At 31.6% G+C, this 15,830-nt stretch overlaps 1 protein-coding gene and 1 long non-coding RNA gene across 2 annotated transcripts; one reads left to right on the plus strand and one right to left on the minus strand.

Moving 5' to 3' along the window:
* The first annotated feature begins 1,538 nt into the window (after nt 1–1,538).
* Nucleotides 1,539–6,931, plus strand: LOC139522920 (uncharacterized). Its single transcript, XR_011664525.1, has 2 exons — nt 1,539–1,604; nt 6,482–6,931. It is a non-coding gene; the product is annotated as an uncharacterized lncRNA (long non-coding RNA).
* A 2,144-nt stretch (nt 6,932–9,075) lies between these two features.
* LOC139522922 (uncharacterized) lies at nt 9,076–13,812 on the minus strand. Its single transcript, XM_071316556.1, has 2 exons — nt 13,643–13,812; nt 9,076–12,320 (listed from the first exon to the last, which is right to left on the minus strand). Exon 2 carries the CDS (start codon nt 12,267–12,269, stop codon nt 10,224–10,226), a length of 2,046 nt encoding a protein of 681 aa, XP_071172657.1. The 5' UTR covers nt 12,270–12,320; nt 13,643–13,812; the 3' UTR covers nt 9,076–10,223.
* Between the last annotated feature and the right edge of the window lie 2,018 nt (nt 13,813–15,830).

The following is a 15,830-nucleotide window of genomic DNA, read 5'->3' on the forward strand; positions in this document are numbered from 1 at the left end:
GGATCAACGAAATTTACACGATATTTGGTTTACAGTTTGATTCAGAAGAAACACACGACATAGCTATATAATACAGTTAATTATCTAATTACTACTACAATTTGATATTAATTAGTATTGTAATTTTCACTGTTATTAATAAATGTTAGATAAGTCATACAAATCTAATTTTGAATTTCATCCAAATTCTTTCTTAATTTTAGGAACTCGTTTTAAAATTCAAATGTGACGTCACTTTGTACTTTGTGCATGCGTTGTAATGGCTTTGGTTAACACGACTGTGTATTGTAATGTATCCGTTTTTATTCTGCAGCTAGTCACCACTTCAGTTTAATCATGTATATATATTATATAGTCATTTAAAATTTACTGTTTGCAAAAGTATTAATTATTCTAATTGATAAGGATGTTCTTGTCCCAGGCGGATTACCCTGGCCGTATTGGTCACAACCTTTTGGAACTTTTGGTCCTCAGTAATCTTCAACTTTGTACTTGTTTGGCTTTCAATATTTTTTTCATCAAAGCGTCGCTGGTTAGTCTTGTGTGGACGTGGCGCGCCTCTGGCGTATTAAGTTTCAACCTGGTACCTTTCGTTGGCGATTATTCGTTTGTTTTTCTTTCCTATATTTTATCCCATTTATTTGTATTGTAGTACTGTCATGTAATGTTGTCATTTTAATGTTATAATTAACATTGCCACTTAAGTAGGAAGTTTGGCATGCCACAAAATCAGGTTCAACCCACAATTTTTTTTCTTAAAATGCCCTGTACCAAGTCAGGAAAAATGACCATTGTTATATAATAGTTCGTTTATGTGTGTGCTACTTTTTAATGTTGTGTTTCTGTTGTGTCGTAGTTCTCTTATATTTGAAATGTTTCCCTCAGTTTTAGTTTGTAACCCGGATTTGGTTTTTTTTTCTCTACCGATTTCTGAATTTCGAACAGCGGTATACTACTGTTGCCTTTATTAATACATCTTTTGGTTTTAAGTAAGTTGCTTCTGTGTTTTTTTCAATAAATGAATTAAGCCTTTCCAACCAATTTTTAAAATTTGTTTTACACAGCTGTCTAATGTCTAATTTAAGACGTGCAACCATGTTTAGATTTTACAATACACAAACACAATCATAGGGTCCGACGCATTCTAAAAGGCAGGCGTACAAATTAGGAAAACATAGAACGTATAGCTTTACTTGGTACAGACACACAACGTGTTGTCCGTTTCTACGCGCGTACAAAAATATATAATATATTAATATTATTTGTTCGCACGTAAAATATTTTGTTTTTTGTCATTCAGAGATGAATAATGTCTATATCTCGTATGATGAATCAAGTATTAATTCCAATTAATCTCATCACTCAACAATTGTGTTAGCAGAAATTAATTTAAAGAAAATGATAGACATAGGTTCAATGTACATACGGGGCTTTGGCCTTGATCGTTGATGTACTAAGTTGATATATGTTCGTAACACCGGTACACTGTACATACACGACCTTCACCTTTGTATATATTTAAAAACATTAAGTTCGTCGCACTTATGGTTAGCTATAGAAGACAGGATGTTAAACTATTTGCGGAGTTTCTTAAATTTCGGATTGTAAGATTGAATATAATAATTTTCATTCAACTTTCCAACTTTGTGTTTTGGAACTATGTTTCTTTTTTTTTTTGGGGGGGGGGGGATTGGAAATACTTATATTATTTCGCTGATTAGCGGCTATTTTGTGTATTTCAAACATCAGCGTAACATAATGATTTAGATTTTTATGGTAAGAATTTAAAAACTATAATATCGAACTAAAAGGAAAATTTTAATAGAAAATTTCCTAATCCAAAGGCAACAGCTATCGTTCAAATACATCAAGCGAATGGAAAAACAAATGTCCTATTACGTTAATGGTAATCATGGTAAAAATATATGCATATTCGTAAAATATAATAGTGGCAATCGAGACACTGGTCAAATTGTTCCTCTTTAAAAATTCGAACTATGAAATTGTTGGAATTCATAATTCTTAATTGTGAACAATGTATGTAATTGTAAGAAGCAGGGGTTATTTGAGTTGAAAAATATGTTCACAGTAGAGACATGTTTTATAGTTTATATGTCGTTTGATTTTGTTTTAATAAAAATTGAGTTACAACTGCCCTGGAGCACTGTTGTCACCTTGACAGTATTTCTGATTGACTGATTGAACTGTAAAGATAATAAGGATAATTTATAACATAATATTACATGTCATATATATTCATGCTTGTTGTAAGGTGATTATACAAACCATACTTTTCATCTTACTATAGTGACATCTGAGGGAGCTACCAGTTAATTTTTATACTTGGTACAGGCATTTTCAAATACAGAAAATTGTGGATTGAACCTGGTTTTATAGCGCTAAACCATTCATTTGTACGTCAGCCGCATCATATTCCATAATATATATTACTTATATATGTATTTTAAATCAACCCATAAATGATTGAAATATGTGACCGAATGGCAAGGTTCACAACAACTCTAGTGAAGAGTCGCATGTTTGGCGTCAGAATGTAAACGTCACACAGGAAGAGATATAACATAATTTTGTCGTTTAAAATATTTTCAAAATTATAATAGAACAATAACATAATGGCATTGTAATAGAAAATAACATAATGGCGGGATGTTAAAAATTACAAAGCCATTTCATATGTACTAAAAAACACAAAACGTCACACGTACAAAACACAACAGCAAAAAGATGATACAAACAACACATTGACTGAGCCACGTCAAATGGATATCACCGAAAACCGACCAAACACTAAAACGTAATATTAATAGTAGAACAAAGACAAATGTTCTAAGTCAGGGATAGACAATTGTCTATTCCATATACTTATATATGACACATACATTAGTATGTTACGCTCGGCATAACATGGTACTCAATTCGGGGTTGAAACCAATCAGAAAGTTTGAGAGCTACTACACTTAACAATTATATATGTTTGTGAGATAATGAAGAAAGTGGCTTGGTTGTTTGCGCATTATTCAGGAACATTATTTGGTTACGTAAGGTTACATATGATTTAACATTAACGTTACCATTTGTACTGCACCAAATGCGCATTTCGACAATTAATGTCTACTCAGATATGCTTGAGGTCAAAACATATATGCAATCCGCAATTGATTCAAAGTTGAAGAGTTGGTTTAACCCAAAATAAAACATAAAGTATAGCAAAAGATGGGCATGGGGTCGGCACTTCTCACGAAGCAAATACATTCCTTGATTCAGAATAATTTTAATAATTTTGTAACAAAGGCTAATTAAGTAAACAATACTGTAATTTTGAAAACATATTACGCAAGTACCACAATGAGTGGGTAACGGTTCTTAAAATTTCCAATCGTCCTTCAGACCAGTTTATCTTTTCACAATATGAATGTTTTCAATTGGTATTCCTTCATCAAAATGCCATTTAAAAACATGTCCATTGAAAACGTCAATCCATATAAAAAATTAAAAAACAAATACAAATTCTAATACGATCGCAAACACGTTATCAGATTAATTATAATATAACTGACAGAAAGTTTAATCTAGTCCATCAAAGCAATTACACGTTTACATCCGGCACGATTACGTAATTATAAAAACAATTAAAATCCATTTTAGTACAATAATAGCATTTAAATTTTCCAAATGATTTTCATTTCCCGGAACAGATTATCTTGTAAGTGAATAGTTTGGTATACAAAATTTAAACCTGGTATTTATGATAGATGATTTAAGTCGAAATTGTGAGCAAATTACATAAGAGTCATTTCCTTATAGTCATATAAACCGAAAATTAAACAAATGATGCATATGTTTTCTTTAACTAAATGAATAGTTTTTATTATAAAACGTATGTACATATACTTTTTTTTAAAGGAAATTCTTTAATTTGTTCACATTTAGGAGAAGGTTACACTTTTTTAATTGCTGGCTACAAGGAAGCAATTAAAATATTTTCCGAATGCAAGTGACCTAAGTGTGACCCTTCTCGTAAAGTTCCGGTGATCGCAATACACATGGATATGTCATTGAAATAAACTATTATCTGATTGTACATATTATACACGTGATCGATATTCATGCTTCTATGTTGGTTGTTTACATTAAGGTGACAATCGGTAAACTACGGCTTCAAAATACGACAATTAATTAGCTGCCATGTTTGTTAAATCATAATAGACAGAGACATAAAAAAATACGTAAGAAATGCAAAGAAAACTAAGTTTATGATATATACATGCATTGGTTTAAGAGATGGATAAACATTATTTTTCATCAGTCACTCGTTTCATATGACTTTAACTGTAGATAGTGTTATATCTAATAGGATTAAAAGTGGTAAATAGCTTATCAGAAAGAAAATATTCAATTCGTAAACTATTTTGTAAACCATACGTTAATTTGTAAACTATTCTTAAATCATAGCAGCGTAAGGATAACTACTAATAATAAATGACTACAAATAATAGATAACTACTAATAATAATTGTCAAACATTGCTTGTAAATATTTAAAAGTGAAAACAACTCATTGAAAAATTTCATGTCCCAAAGCCCCTTTCTAGATAGGCCTTACTGAGGAACTCTCGAAGCCGAATATTTGAAAGCTAAGGATGTGTTAGAACCAAAACAATTGTAGAGCTATATGGACAAAAAGGACCCAAAAATAAAATGGCCAATTCCATTTAGGGTCCACTTTGCCGGAGGAAATTTAAAATTAAATTTGTTTATCATTTCAAAACTTAAAAACGGAAAATTTCAGCAAGGTTTGTTATAAATAATGCCAGTACCAAAATACTTCTGCGCTTATAGTACCCTCGGATAATTATATTCCACCAGCAAAGGTACCTATACATCAAACTTATAGATGATAACCAATCACTAATCAATCAGTCACATACTAATTTGATATAAGTTTTAACACATTAAAAAAGTAAAAAGTAAAATTACAAAAAATACTGAACTTCGATGGAAATTCAAAACGGAAAGTCCCTTATCAAATGGCCAAATCAAAAGCTCAAACACATCAAACGAATGGATAACAACTGGCATATTCCTGACTTGGTACAGGCATGTTAATATGAACAAAATCGTGGATTGAAACTGGTTTTATAGCTAGCTAAACCCCTCACTTGTACGACAGTCGCGTCAAATTCCATTATATTTAAAACGATGCATGAACAAAACAAACAGACATAATAGGCACAAATGTCAAATGCACAGCAGTCAACATTGTGTTATAATCTTAATCACTACAAATACAAACAAATATGTTACAAAGAAGCACAAAATTGCATATAGACCAGCATATCAGCAAAAAATAATTACAAGAATACACAAATTTGCTTTAGTACAATAACACAATGACGGGATGTATAAGTACATAGCCAAGTCATATAGGTAACAAAGAAACATAAAAAAAGCATATAGACAAAGCACAAAGCAAAAATGAAAGACAAAGAACAATAGTTTTACAATAGCACAATAACGGGATGTTGTAACACAAAGCTATACCACATGCATCGAAGTAACACTGAAAGGCATACAGACAAAGACCTTCAGCAAAAACGAAAGACAAGAATACGAGAATATCACATACAATAATGACAGGACGTACAAGTACCACAAGCAACTTAATCACAACAAAAATAAACAAATATTAAACGAAGAAGCACAAAAAGCCATATAACAAACCTAACAACCTCACCCATCGCTTTCGCATTTTTTAATTTTATCTATGTATGTAGATATACTTTGAGAAAAATCTTAATCTAAACATTCTATATCATTTAATATTATTCTGAAGGCTTTAACAGATCTAAATAATAGTTCAATCCTCTTTGTTTCAGGGACTATTGTACATAACAATAAAATTTCAATTCTCTTTGTTTCAGAGACTATTTTACATACCAATAATAGTTCAGTCCTCTTTGTTTCAGAGACTATTGTACATACCAATAATAGTTCAGTCCTCTTTGTTTCAGGGACTATTGTACATACCAATAATAATTCAGTCCTCTTTGTTTCAGGGACTATTGTACATACCAATAATAGTTCAGTCCTCTTTGTTTCAGGGACTATTGTACATACCAATAATAATTCAGTCCTCTTTGTTTCAGGGACTATTGTACATACCAATAATAGTTCGGTCCTCTTTGTTTCAGGGAATATTGTACATACCAATAATAGTTCAGTCATCTTTGTTTCAGGGACTTTTGTACATACCAATAATATTTCAGTCCTCTTCGTTTCAGGGACTATTGTACATACCAATAATAGTTCAGTCCTCTTTGTTTTAGGGACTATTGTACATACCAATAATAGTTAAGTCCTCTTTGTTTGAGGGACTTTTGTACATACCAATAATATTTCAGTCCTCTTCGTTTCGGGGACTTTTGTACATACCAATAATATTTCAGTCCTGTTCGTTTCAGGGACTATTGTACATACCCTTTCATCATATAACAGTACGCCTCTTGCATCTATTAAATACAACAAAAGAACTAGTGCGATGTATTCCACAACGACAGTATTCGACATGAGACCATCAGCCGTGGCAATCGGCAGCGCTGGTGTTTTTATACTATTAGCTATTCTTGGTTTTGTTATTGGAACTGACTGCGTTCATGTGGTCAAGTTTATAATGAACATACGATTAAACATGACACATTTACTTCGTAGAAAAAATGGCAAATTCAAAACAATGAGGTCAAAAGAAACCGCTGAAATGTCTGTTTATACAGTCTACGCTGAGAATTTAGTGAAGAGTAATACTACTACAACAACTTCAATAGTTAAATCTAAAGGTTCGACTGCTGATTTTTTATCAGTATCTGATTAGCGATACTATGTAGATATATTGTAATAAAAATCGTCTATATTTCCTTTCTCTAGTATGTAGTATAATGAATTGCATCAAGTATGTGTACACATTGGTGGATGTTTTTGTTAAAGTTTATGGACTTTCCATTTTTTTTTTAATTTACCTTGGAGTTTGGTATTTCTGTTTTCAAAAAAAAGTAAAAATCACAAAAATACTGAACTCAGAGGAAAATCAATTCGGAAAGTCCATAATCGTATGGCAAAATCAAATAACAAAACGCATCAAAAACGAATCAATTCTCTTTTAATGATGATTACTAGTCCTTGTATATTTCAGGAAGATTGGCTAGTGATATCGTTCCCTTCGTGAATTGCCAAGTGATATTATTTTATCACCTGAACCAATTTACTCATGCTATCTTCTGAAACAAGGCTAGCAGGAATTTGTAAAAATGAGATATTTCTTGAAAATATATTACATAAAAGTGGAATGCTTAATTTAGACAACACCATTGAATATTTATTGTGGTGATTTCAAAATGGTTCATATACAGTGTTTACTTAAATTCAAACTGCTTTCAGTAAAGGGCCGGTTATCTCCTTTAAAATTTATTAGCTTTTAAAAACTGGTATAATTATCTAGCATTGCTTCAATTCGGGTCCAGGTAATCTGTCAGTCCATGAAGGTATCGTCAGCGCTTATAATTCAGTCCTTCAGTTATGACAGGGTTTTAAACATACCATTTCTTAATTTATGTGTTGATTTATTTACAATGTTTAGATGGATATCAATAAAAAAAAAATTCAGATGGATATCAATAAAAAAAAAAAGACTATGCAGATGACTCTCATATAAAACTGAATTACTGACAACTAAGGGGATGAAATCACCAGGAACTAAACAATTTTGACTGAGGTGATTGGAACATTAATCATTCTTCATTTAGCAACATTTATCACTGTAAGGCTTTCTGTTCAGCTTCAGACAGTGTTGCACAGTTCAAACACGAAGAATTAAGTTTCGTTTTTAACATATCCCAGATAGCATTACTGGCATCTCTCTGAACATGGATTGTACCGTCGGACAAATGTCCAATTACCATATATGTTCATTAAATTCAACCTTTGAGATAATCTATTAATTTTCTTTTTATTGGGTACAACTTGGTGAAAATTGAGTTTGAATATATATATATACTTGTCAACAAAAGAAACGATACAAGACGTTTTTTTCAAATTTAAGATAAAGTTTTCCGTTTATAGGACCAATATAGAAGGTAGTAATACTTAATCATTATGGAAATATAAATCCGTTTAAAAAAATTTTTTTTTTGCTTTCGTGACGTTTTTTGACGATTTTTTTTGTTTTTTACAAAATTTACATAAAACGACAATTTGAAAAACAGAAGTTTCAACTAATGATGCCAACCTCTCATTTAAAGGTAAAGACAATGTTTGCCATCGATTTGTTTTTAAAAACCATACAGTTTCTTTCTTCGTTTATTTGTTTACCAAAGTTTGTTGCCCCACGAGAAATCGTTAAAATGTATACATTATCAACTGATTTACCATAGACAGTATGTGTAAAGTGATATTCAAAAAGCGGTCACAATCTTAAAACTATTCCCAAATGTTCCAAATTTACTGTGTGTTGTTTTCATATCCAAAGCATTGATTTGAGACAAAAATAAAAAAAAAAATTTTTGCATTTTTTTAGATTTCAAAAAAACACTTTTTTTCAAAAATTTGAAAAAACAATATTTCAACCTATTAGTTACAACATGAAACACAACTTGATTAGCATATTGAATATTTTTAAACAAAGTTGAAATTTTATTAAGTACTTAGCAAATTACGTGTCGATTTTTTATTCAACTTTCCGCAAAACTTATTTGCACCCTATAGTCGTTTACAGGGAATTTAGATACTTTCCGACAAGTTTTGATTTTCATTATCACATGTGCATTCATTGCACATGAAAGCTTTTTAAAATAGTGTATTTCATTTTGTTTTATATTTAATACTTTTTGATAAATTTTATTTCAAAGTCGTGTATCGTTTCTTTTGTTGACTAGTATATATATAAATTGAGCGGAATAAGGCTAACTAGTACGGTACATATGTGTTTACTGAAGACTTAATATTACACAGCCGTTAACTTTAGAATTGTTTGTGTATAATTGATATTGAAAAAAAATAAACAAATGTTAGCATATTAATTTAATAAAAGCTTTATCATACAAACGTATCTGAAATCTGTAATGTATTACATGGTAGCATGTATATGTAGTTCATTAGCGAGATTTGTAAAAAAAGATTTCAACTCATACATCGTTTTACATTATCGTTAAAAAAAGTGCATCTAATAATTGAGATTGCTGTCGTATGAAAAACTATTCCAGGGTAGATATCTTTGTAATATATCTGTATAAGCTGAATATGCATTTTTTCTTAATTAAACTGTTAACTTACATCACTATTAAATAACAAGTTGTGGAAGTTTGCGACACAACGGTAAACCTTTTGAAGAACAGAACTTTAAGACGTTATTTTCATTTATAAAATAAGTAAAAATTGAAAATAGAAATGGGAACTGGGTCAAAGAGACAACACCCCGGTCAAAGAGCTGAAAACAGCCCATTCATATATATCATATATATGTACATTCCTTTCTTAAACAATTGTATATATTTTGATAGCACACGAATAATATGTATTCCTTAATATCGTTATCATATTATCAAAGATTGCAAGCTGCAAGAAAATTCAAATTGTAAAAAAACCGCTGCGTATCGGGACAAATGGTTCCATTTACTACAATATAACTTTTTTGTAACTCCAGATGTCTTTGTCAACGAGTTTTAGTTACTCTGAATAAAACCATGACTGAGTATTTTCTGACACGCCAATATCATGTCTGAAGTAAGTCTTTACCATGTTTACAATTGGCAAGCTTTTGTGTAGCAAGTAACCGTTTAAGAGTTAACAACTTACACAAGAGTGTTAGGTACATATTTATGTGGGTGTTAGCAATATGTTGCATGTACGCAATATAATAGATTTGATGTTTATTTGTCGTCAAACATTAGATCATATACCTTACAATAAAGTCACTGCTGTTATTGGTATAGTTGTGATTTGACTACATAGAAAACTGAACCGAATGATCACTTGTGATGATATCGCCAGTTTGTATTTATTTCAACTTTTTCTACCGTTTGGACAAACTGGTGCATATTTCATTGTTTGTCATCTCAGTTAATCTCTCATTTAAGTTAGGAGATTTGCCTCTTCCGATAGGACTTCGGTTCGGTTCGATCTCCTACATCGTCAGATAAACTGTTTTTGTGAATCTCATGTAGTAGGTTTATTACCATTCTCTAATTCTTCTAATTTTAAATTTGCAATATCTGTTTTGGAATGCGATTTTTTCGACCAGTCAGATAACGCGTAAACTAGTTTGTCCCAAAACCATCTATCATCTGTTTTGACGTATGTCAATGTCTGCATACACCTTTTAAGTTCGGGCTCTATGTCATTAGCCGGAATGTCCTCCAGCAAAACAATGATCAAATGCCGTTTCTTTTCAAGCAGACTTTGGTGTAAAGCTGTTCTGAATTCCATACGACACCATTCACTTTTAAGAAAATGTTTGGAAACAATGATGACTGTATGTCGACTATTTTCGACACTGTAAATGATGTTGTCAGATATCGCTGCTCCAACCATAAAATCTCTATGATGCAAACAGAGACTAAATCGCTGTGGATTGTCAGGGTTTTCTAGACGCTTTGATAGAGTATGAACAACCCAGGTAGTATCTGCCTCGCTGTATGCAATAAAGGCATCGTACTGTTTGTCTATGTCGACTCCCTTCTGACGGCATGGTAACAAAATGTTGAACCTTGTATATGTCAGAATGACAATTTCTTTTCTGTACCGAATTCCTAGAATTGTAGCTACGGTAAAAACAATGATGAAAACACTAAGAACTATAACAGGACCTTCTAAAAATGATGTTTTTCTTATTTCGCAGCCAATTTGTTCCAACGATAAATCTATAATCTTTTCTCCGTGTACAGCTTTTGGTGTTTCACATGTAAGGTTTGAAAGATAGTGGTATTTTGGTGGAACTAGGTAAAATTTCAATTTCATGAATTCCACGAATTCTTTCATTTCACAAATACAGTCAAATGGATTATCTCTTATGTCAACAGTTAACAAATCGTATTGCATCAATGGCCCAATGTCTTTTACAGATACTGTTTTTATTTGGTTGTGTCGCAAGTCTATAGTTCCATTACTTGAATCCTCCGATTGACTTGCATGATTCGCTATATCTCCAATGTCTGTTATTTTGTTATGGGTTAAATCGACGTATTTAAGATGTTGATAAGGTACTCGCCATTCCCTGAAATTTGATGGAATATCAACGAGACCACCAAATGAGAAGTTAAAAACTTGAATACTTTCATAAGCTGAGGATTGAAATATTTTGAGTAAAGTCCATCTCGCCATATCTGGTGCATAACTTTTTTCATAATACAAAAGATTTTTATAAATACATGATATAGAATTTTTCATATGATGGATCCGATGGCTTATCGCCGACTTACTGATAACTCCTTCCGGTGGGTACTCTGTTATGTTTTCTATTTTTAGAAATACGTTAGTTACATTTCTTAGTATTATCTCAGTTGCATTTGTCGGTCCACATCGGTGTGTCTTTGATTCTTCTTTATTTCTAAAACTGTCAATAAAGTCCTGCTGTTCAAGAATAACTTGGCAGTTAATTAAGGCATACTTTTCCGAGTGATCTGGAATAAGATCGATCGAGTGATCTGTTGCCTCGGAAACATAATCTAATAATTTGCATCCAAATACGGTCAGGGAACGTAACAGTCTTGCTCTGGCAAATTGTGGCAGTGAAATTTCTCCACCATCTTCACAAGTTATTAAAAGGGTAAAACGCACGTTTTCGTCAAATTTTATAGTATTATTACTAAAGTTACGAAATGTTTTAAATCTCAAAGTATCATTTTTGCCGACAAAGCACGATATAGACACATTAAATGAACTGGTCTGTTCCAATTCAGCCGAACAAATATGGCGCCAGGTAAATGGAACAAAATGTAAAATAGCTGTATCATTTGCATTAGTAATATTCAATGTGATCGAATTAGATGAAGTTCCATTTCTTGAAAAAATTTTAAAGTCTGGATTTTTGACATTTGAAAAAGTTTGTGGTAATGCAGTTGTCATTGTTTCATTTGATTCCGTATCAAATGTCATTTCATTGATCGATTTTGAAAAATTTCCAAATGTGTTTTCATTGTCACCTCTTGCTTGCCCAAGACACTGATATCCACTGAAGAAAACTAAAATCATGATTTGATACATCTGTTCTTTGGATTCTTTTCCTTCAAGAGGTTTTCTTTTTATCACTTTTAGCTACAACGAAAGATGAAATAAGAAATTTAAAGTAAACATTATAATTAATAGTTGATTTAAACAAAACTCATAAATTTGTACAACTGTTTACATTATAACTAACGCATGTCATTATTCAAGCAGTATATTAAACTTATAAACTGATAAGTAGTAAATATTCAAGGACATAGCCACGGAAGGTCGTTGGAATTCACCTACCTATACAAATCTTAAGTCTTAACACAACTTTTCAGCATTCCAAAAAAAAAAGAAGCAAATAATTCTTATCGTTATTATCGTACTATGCTTTAATTTAGTTCAATCATAAGGTCTCGTCCACAAATGTTGCTCCATTCTTGAAACAAGGTGAGATAAGCAAAAAATAGTTAAAAGACTGTGTTTCTGGACAACAGGTGTTTTGTTTTACCTTTAGGTCTTGTTGTGGATAACAGTGTGAACTGTTAAGTGTCCGAGAGTAGCATTCTTCAGGTATAGACCGTCGATATGACTGGTGGCAGGCTGTAGTTATTATTTTTATTTGTTCGTTGCTGGGTGGGGTAAGGATGTTTTTAAAAAAAGTTTCAGTGCGTCTTTAAAACTAGTGTTGTATCTTCTAATTTGATTATGTATGATCTTGAACGAACTTACGACCCCTGGACACATTGGCGACATGTTTGCATCTTTGGGAATTTCAGTACATCGCTATTGGTATATTTTTTAGCTGCGAAAACGTATCTCTATTGTACTTTGAAAATTTTTTATGTTCACTTGAATTAAAAACTTGAAATAAGATTAGACATTCTTATATGTCTCCTCCAACATTGTTTTCGTTTTGTTTTGTTTTGTATTTGTTTTTATTTTCATTTTGTTATTGTTTTTGTTTTTTGGGGGGATTTCGGTGAGAGTTTGCTTTGAAGAAGTCAGAAAAATGGCAGTTGTTATCTTATAGTTTGTTTCTCTGTGTGTTGCATCAACGATTGTTTTTGTTGCACTTCAGTGTTTCTGTTGTTTCATTGTTTTCCTATTGTGATTGAAGTGTTTCCCTCAGTTTTAGTTTGTGGCCCGAAATTGTTTTCTCTCAATCGATTTATCACTTTTAAACAGCGGTATACTACTGTTGCCTTTATTTATAAAGCACCGTCATTGGTCTTAGTTATATTTTTAGCAGAATATCTTCAATCGTTCTTTTAGTTAACATTATTAAAGCTTTAGACTTTTACAGAAAGGAAAACAATATAGAAAAAATAACAAATCCCTTAGTATTTGATTGTCTTTTATGCCTGTACAATATTTTTACAAACGAATGACGTCAGTTCATACAAAATAAAAATAAGAAAACTTACCTCTGGTAGTTAAATACACCTGCTAAAACACACCTTGATTGTTTCATAACAATTCTATCTAATACGGATGTTGAATACCTAACCTTAACCTGAAGGACAACGAAGTTGACTTCATTAATTTTCTTCCATATTTGCAATGAACATATTAGTTTTACAACTACGTTGTGTACTTAAAATCGTCAAGGATACCTACATCATTTTTCATTTATATTTAAACAAAAAACAACAATAAATTCCCCTTTATAATCCCTGGATTGTTTGTTGTTAGAAATTATGTTAATAAAATAAACATCATATGTTACATAAATTGCACAATAAGTGCAGTAGTGAAAAGATGTTTTCTTGAATTACTCAGAATTAAAGCGAAGTGAACGGCAATAGCATGTTAATGGACGAATATCTTCTGAATACATCAATCATACTTAGGCATGGAGGGCATGTAGTTTTTTTTTATTGAGACGAACAATCTTTTGTTTCATTTTAATTCTTCAATTACATACAGGAACAATTTTCTACACCCGAATAGGTTGTCTAAGCTGTATATGCTAAAAAGTCCTAAAAATACGGATGTCAAGTTGGTTCAATATTCAACATTCAACATTGAAAATTCATTTTTTTTTCTTGTATCCATTTTCAATGTTGAATGTTGAATATTGAAATCGAATGTTGAATGTTGAATGGTGAAATCGATTGTTGAATGTTGAATGTTGAAAATGGATACAAGAAAAAAAAGGAAAAAAATGAATGTTGAATGTTGAATATTGAAATCGAATGTTGAATATTGAAATCGAATGTTGAATGGTGAAATCGAATGTTGAATGTTGAAAATGGATACAAGAAAAAAAAAATTGAATGTTGAATGTTGAATATTGAAATCGAATGTTGAATGTTGAAAATGGATACAAGAAAAAAAGAATAAAGAACCACCAAACAAAATGTTCATACCCAGATTAAAAAGATATCCTGTATCTAAGATTAACTTACAAAATTCTGCTAACACGTGTTACTTTCTGTTCTGGTAAATATTACATCAGACAATGACATTAGTCAACCTGCAAATGGTCACGATCCCATCCAATAATACGTGAAGAAAAGGTATACCAAAAGTAAACGTATGCATTTCCTCATTTCACAATTGTATTCAAACTCCGTTTAATGTGTGTATTGTTACGATTTAGTGATCGTATTATTAAATTAATAGTACTCGTGTTCTCCATATTCTATAGTAGTAATTTTACGAGTCAGCTGTTTTTGTTTACGTTTTCGCTACGCTATTTTTTACGATGGAATGTCACCTCGTACAGAATATTCACGGTTGGTTGGCATGTATTTCAATGATACATGATGCGATAATGTGTTTACCTTATTTGCTTATTTATTTTCTTAATGTAATAACTTGTGTTTTAGCCGTAATCATCTAAATCCCAGCAGTGCCATAGTTTATTTACTAGAGAAGTCATATTTATTTGTGTATTGGCGGTCTGCAACACGAGATTGCCTGTGAACATAACAAACGTTTTGATTGGTCGATGCATTGACCGGAAAATTATAAATAGAAGGTTGACGAAACGAACTTCAGATTTAATCTCACCGCCTGCAAGAGCAGTCGGAATTTATGCTGTCTTGATGTCCTTATAATTAAGTTTGAAGGTTTTGAATGTTTTAAGAAAACTAAACCTTCTAACACATGGCAATTGTTTGTTTTGAAGAAGAAGAAGACGACCTTCGACCTACGGGAAAGTCCCGTCAGCTGTCGTTCCACTTAGTCAACTTTCTATAAATACGACGAGAGAGGTTTTCTGGAAATCTACTTTCACTTTAGCAGAGAGAAACCTTTATGAGGTGATTACGGCAAATTGTATATAAATATAAATGTATGTTTTTATGATCAATTGTAAATATTTGATTATATAGATGTTATATAAAATGCATCTGAACTTTATACCTGACTTAGTTATTATTTCAACCATATACCAACTCAAAGGATCCATGCAAATTATGTTCGATCGAGCCTCCTTATTCATTTAAAATTACCACTCGGTTTAAGGGCATCCGATACAGTTTCTCGACATAATGTCATTTTTATAATTTTGAAATATGTTGTAGGCCTTGGCGAGTTATAAAAAAAAACACAAAAAAAAACATACGTTACCGTGCTTGTTTTCGAGATAATTGAGGCTGAAAATTG

This window comes from Mytilus edulis, chromosome 5 (genome assembly GCF_963676685.1).
Source record: "Mytilus edulis chromosome 5, xbMytEdul2.2, whole genome shotgun sequence".
Taxonomy (NCBI): domain Eukaryota; kingdom Metazoa; phylum Mollusca; class Bivalvia; order Mytilida; family Mytilidae; genus Mytilus; species Mytilus edulis.

Bases quoted from the DNA above. Each gene is read 5' to 3' on its own strand.
- LOC139522922 (XM_071316556.1), bottom strand. From the start codon at position 12,269: ATGTATCAAATCATGATTTTAGTTTTCTTCAGTGGATATCAGTGTCTT.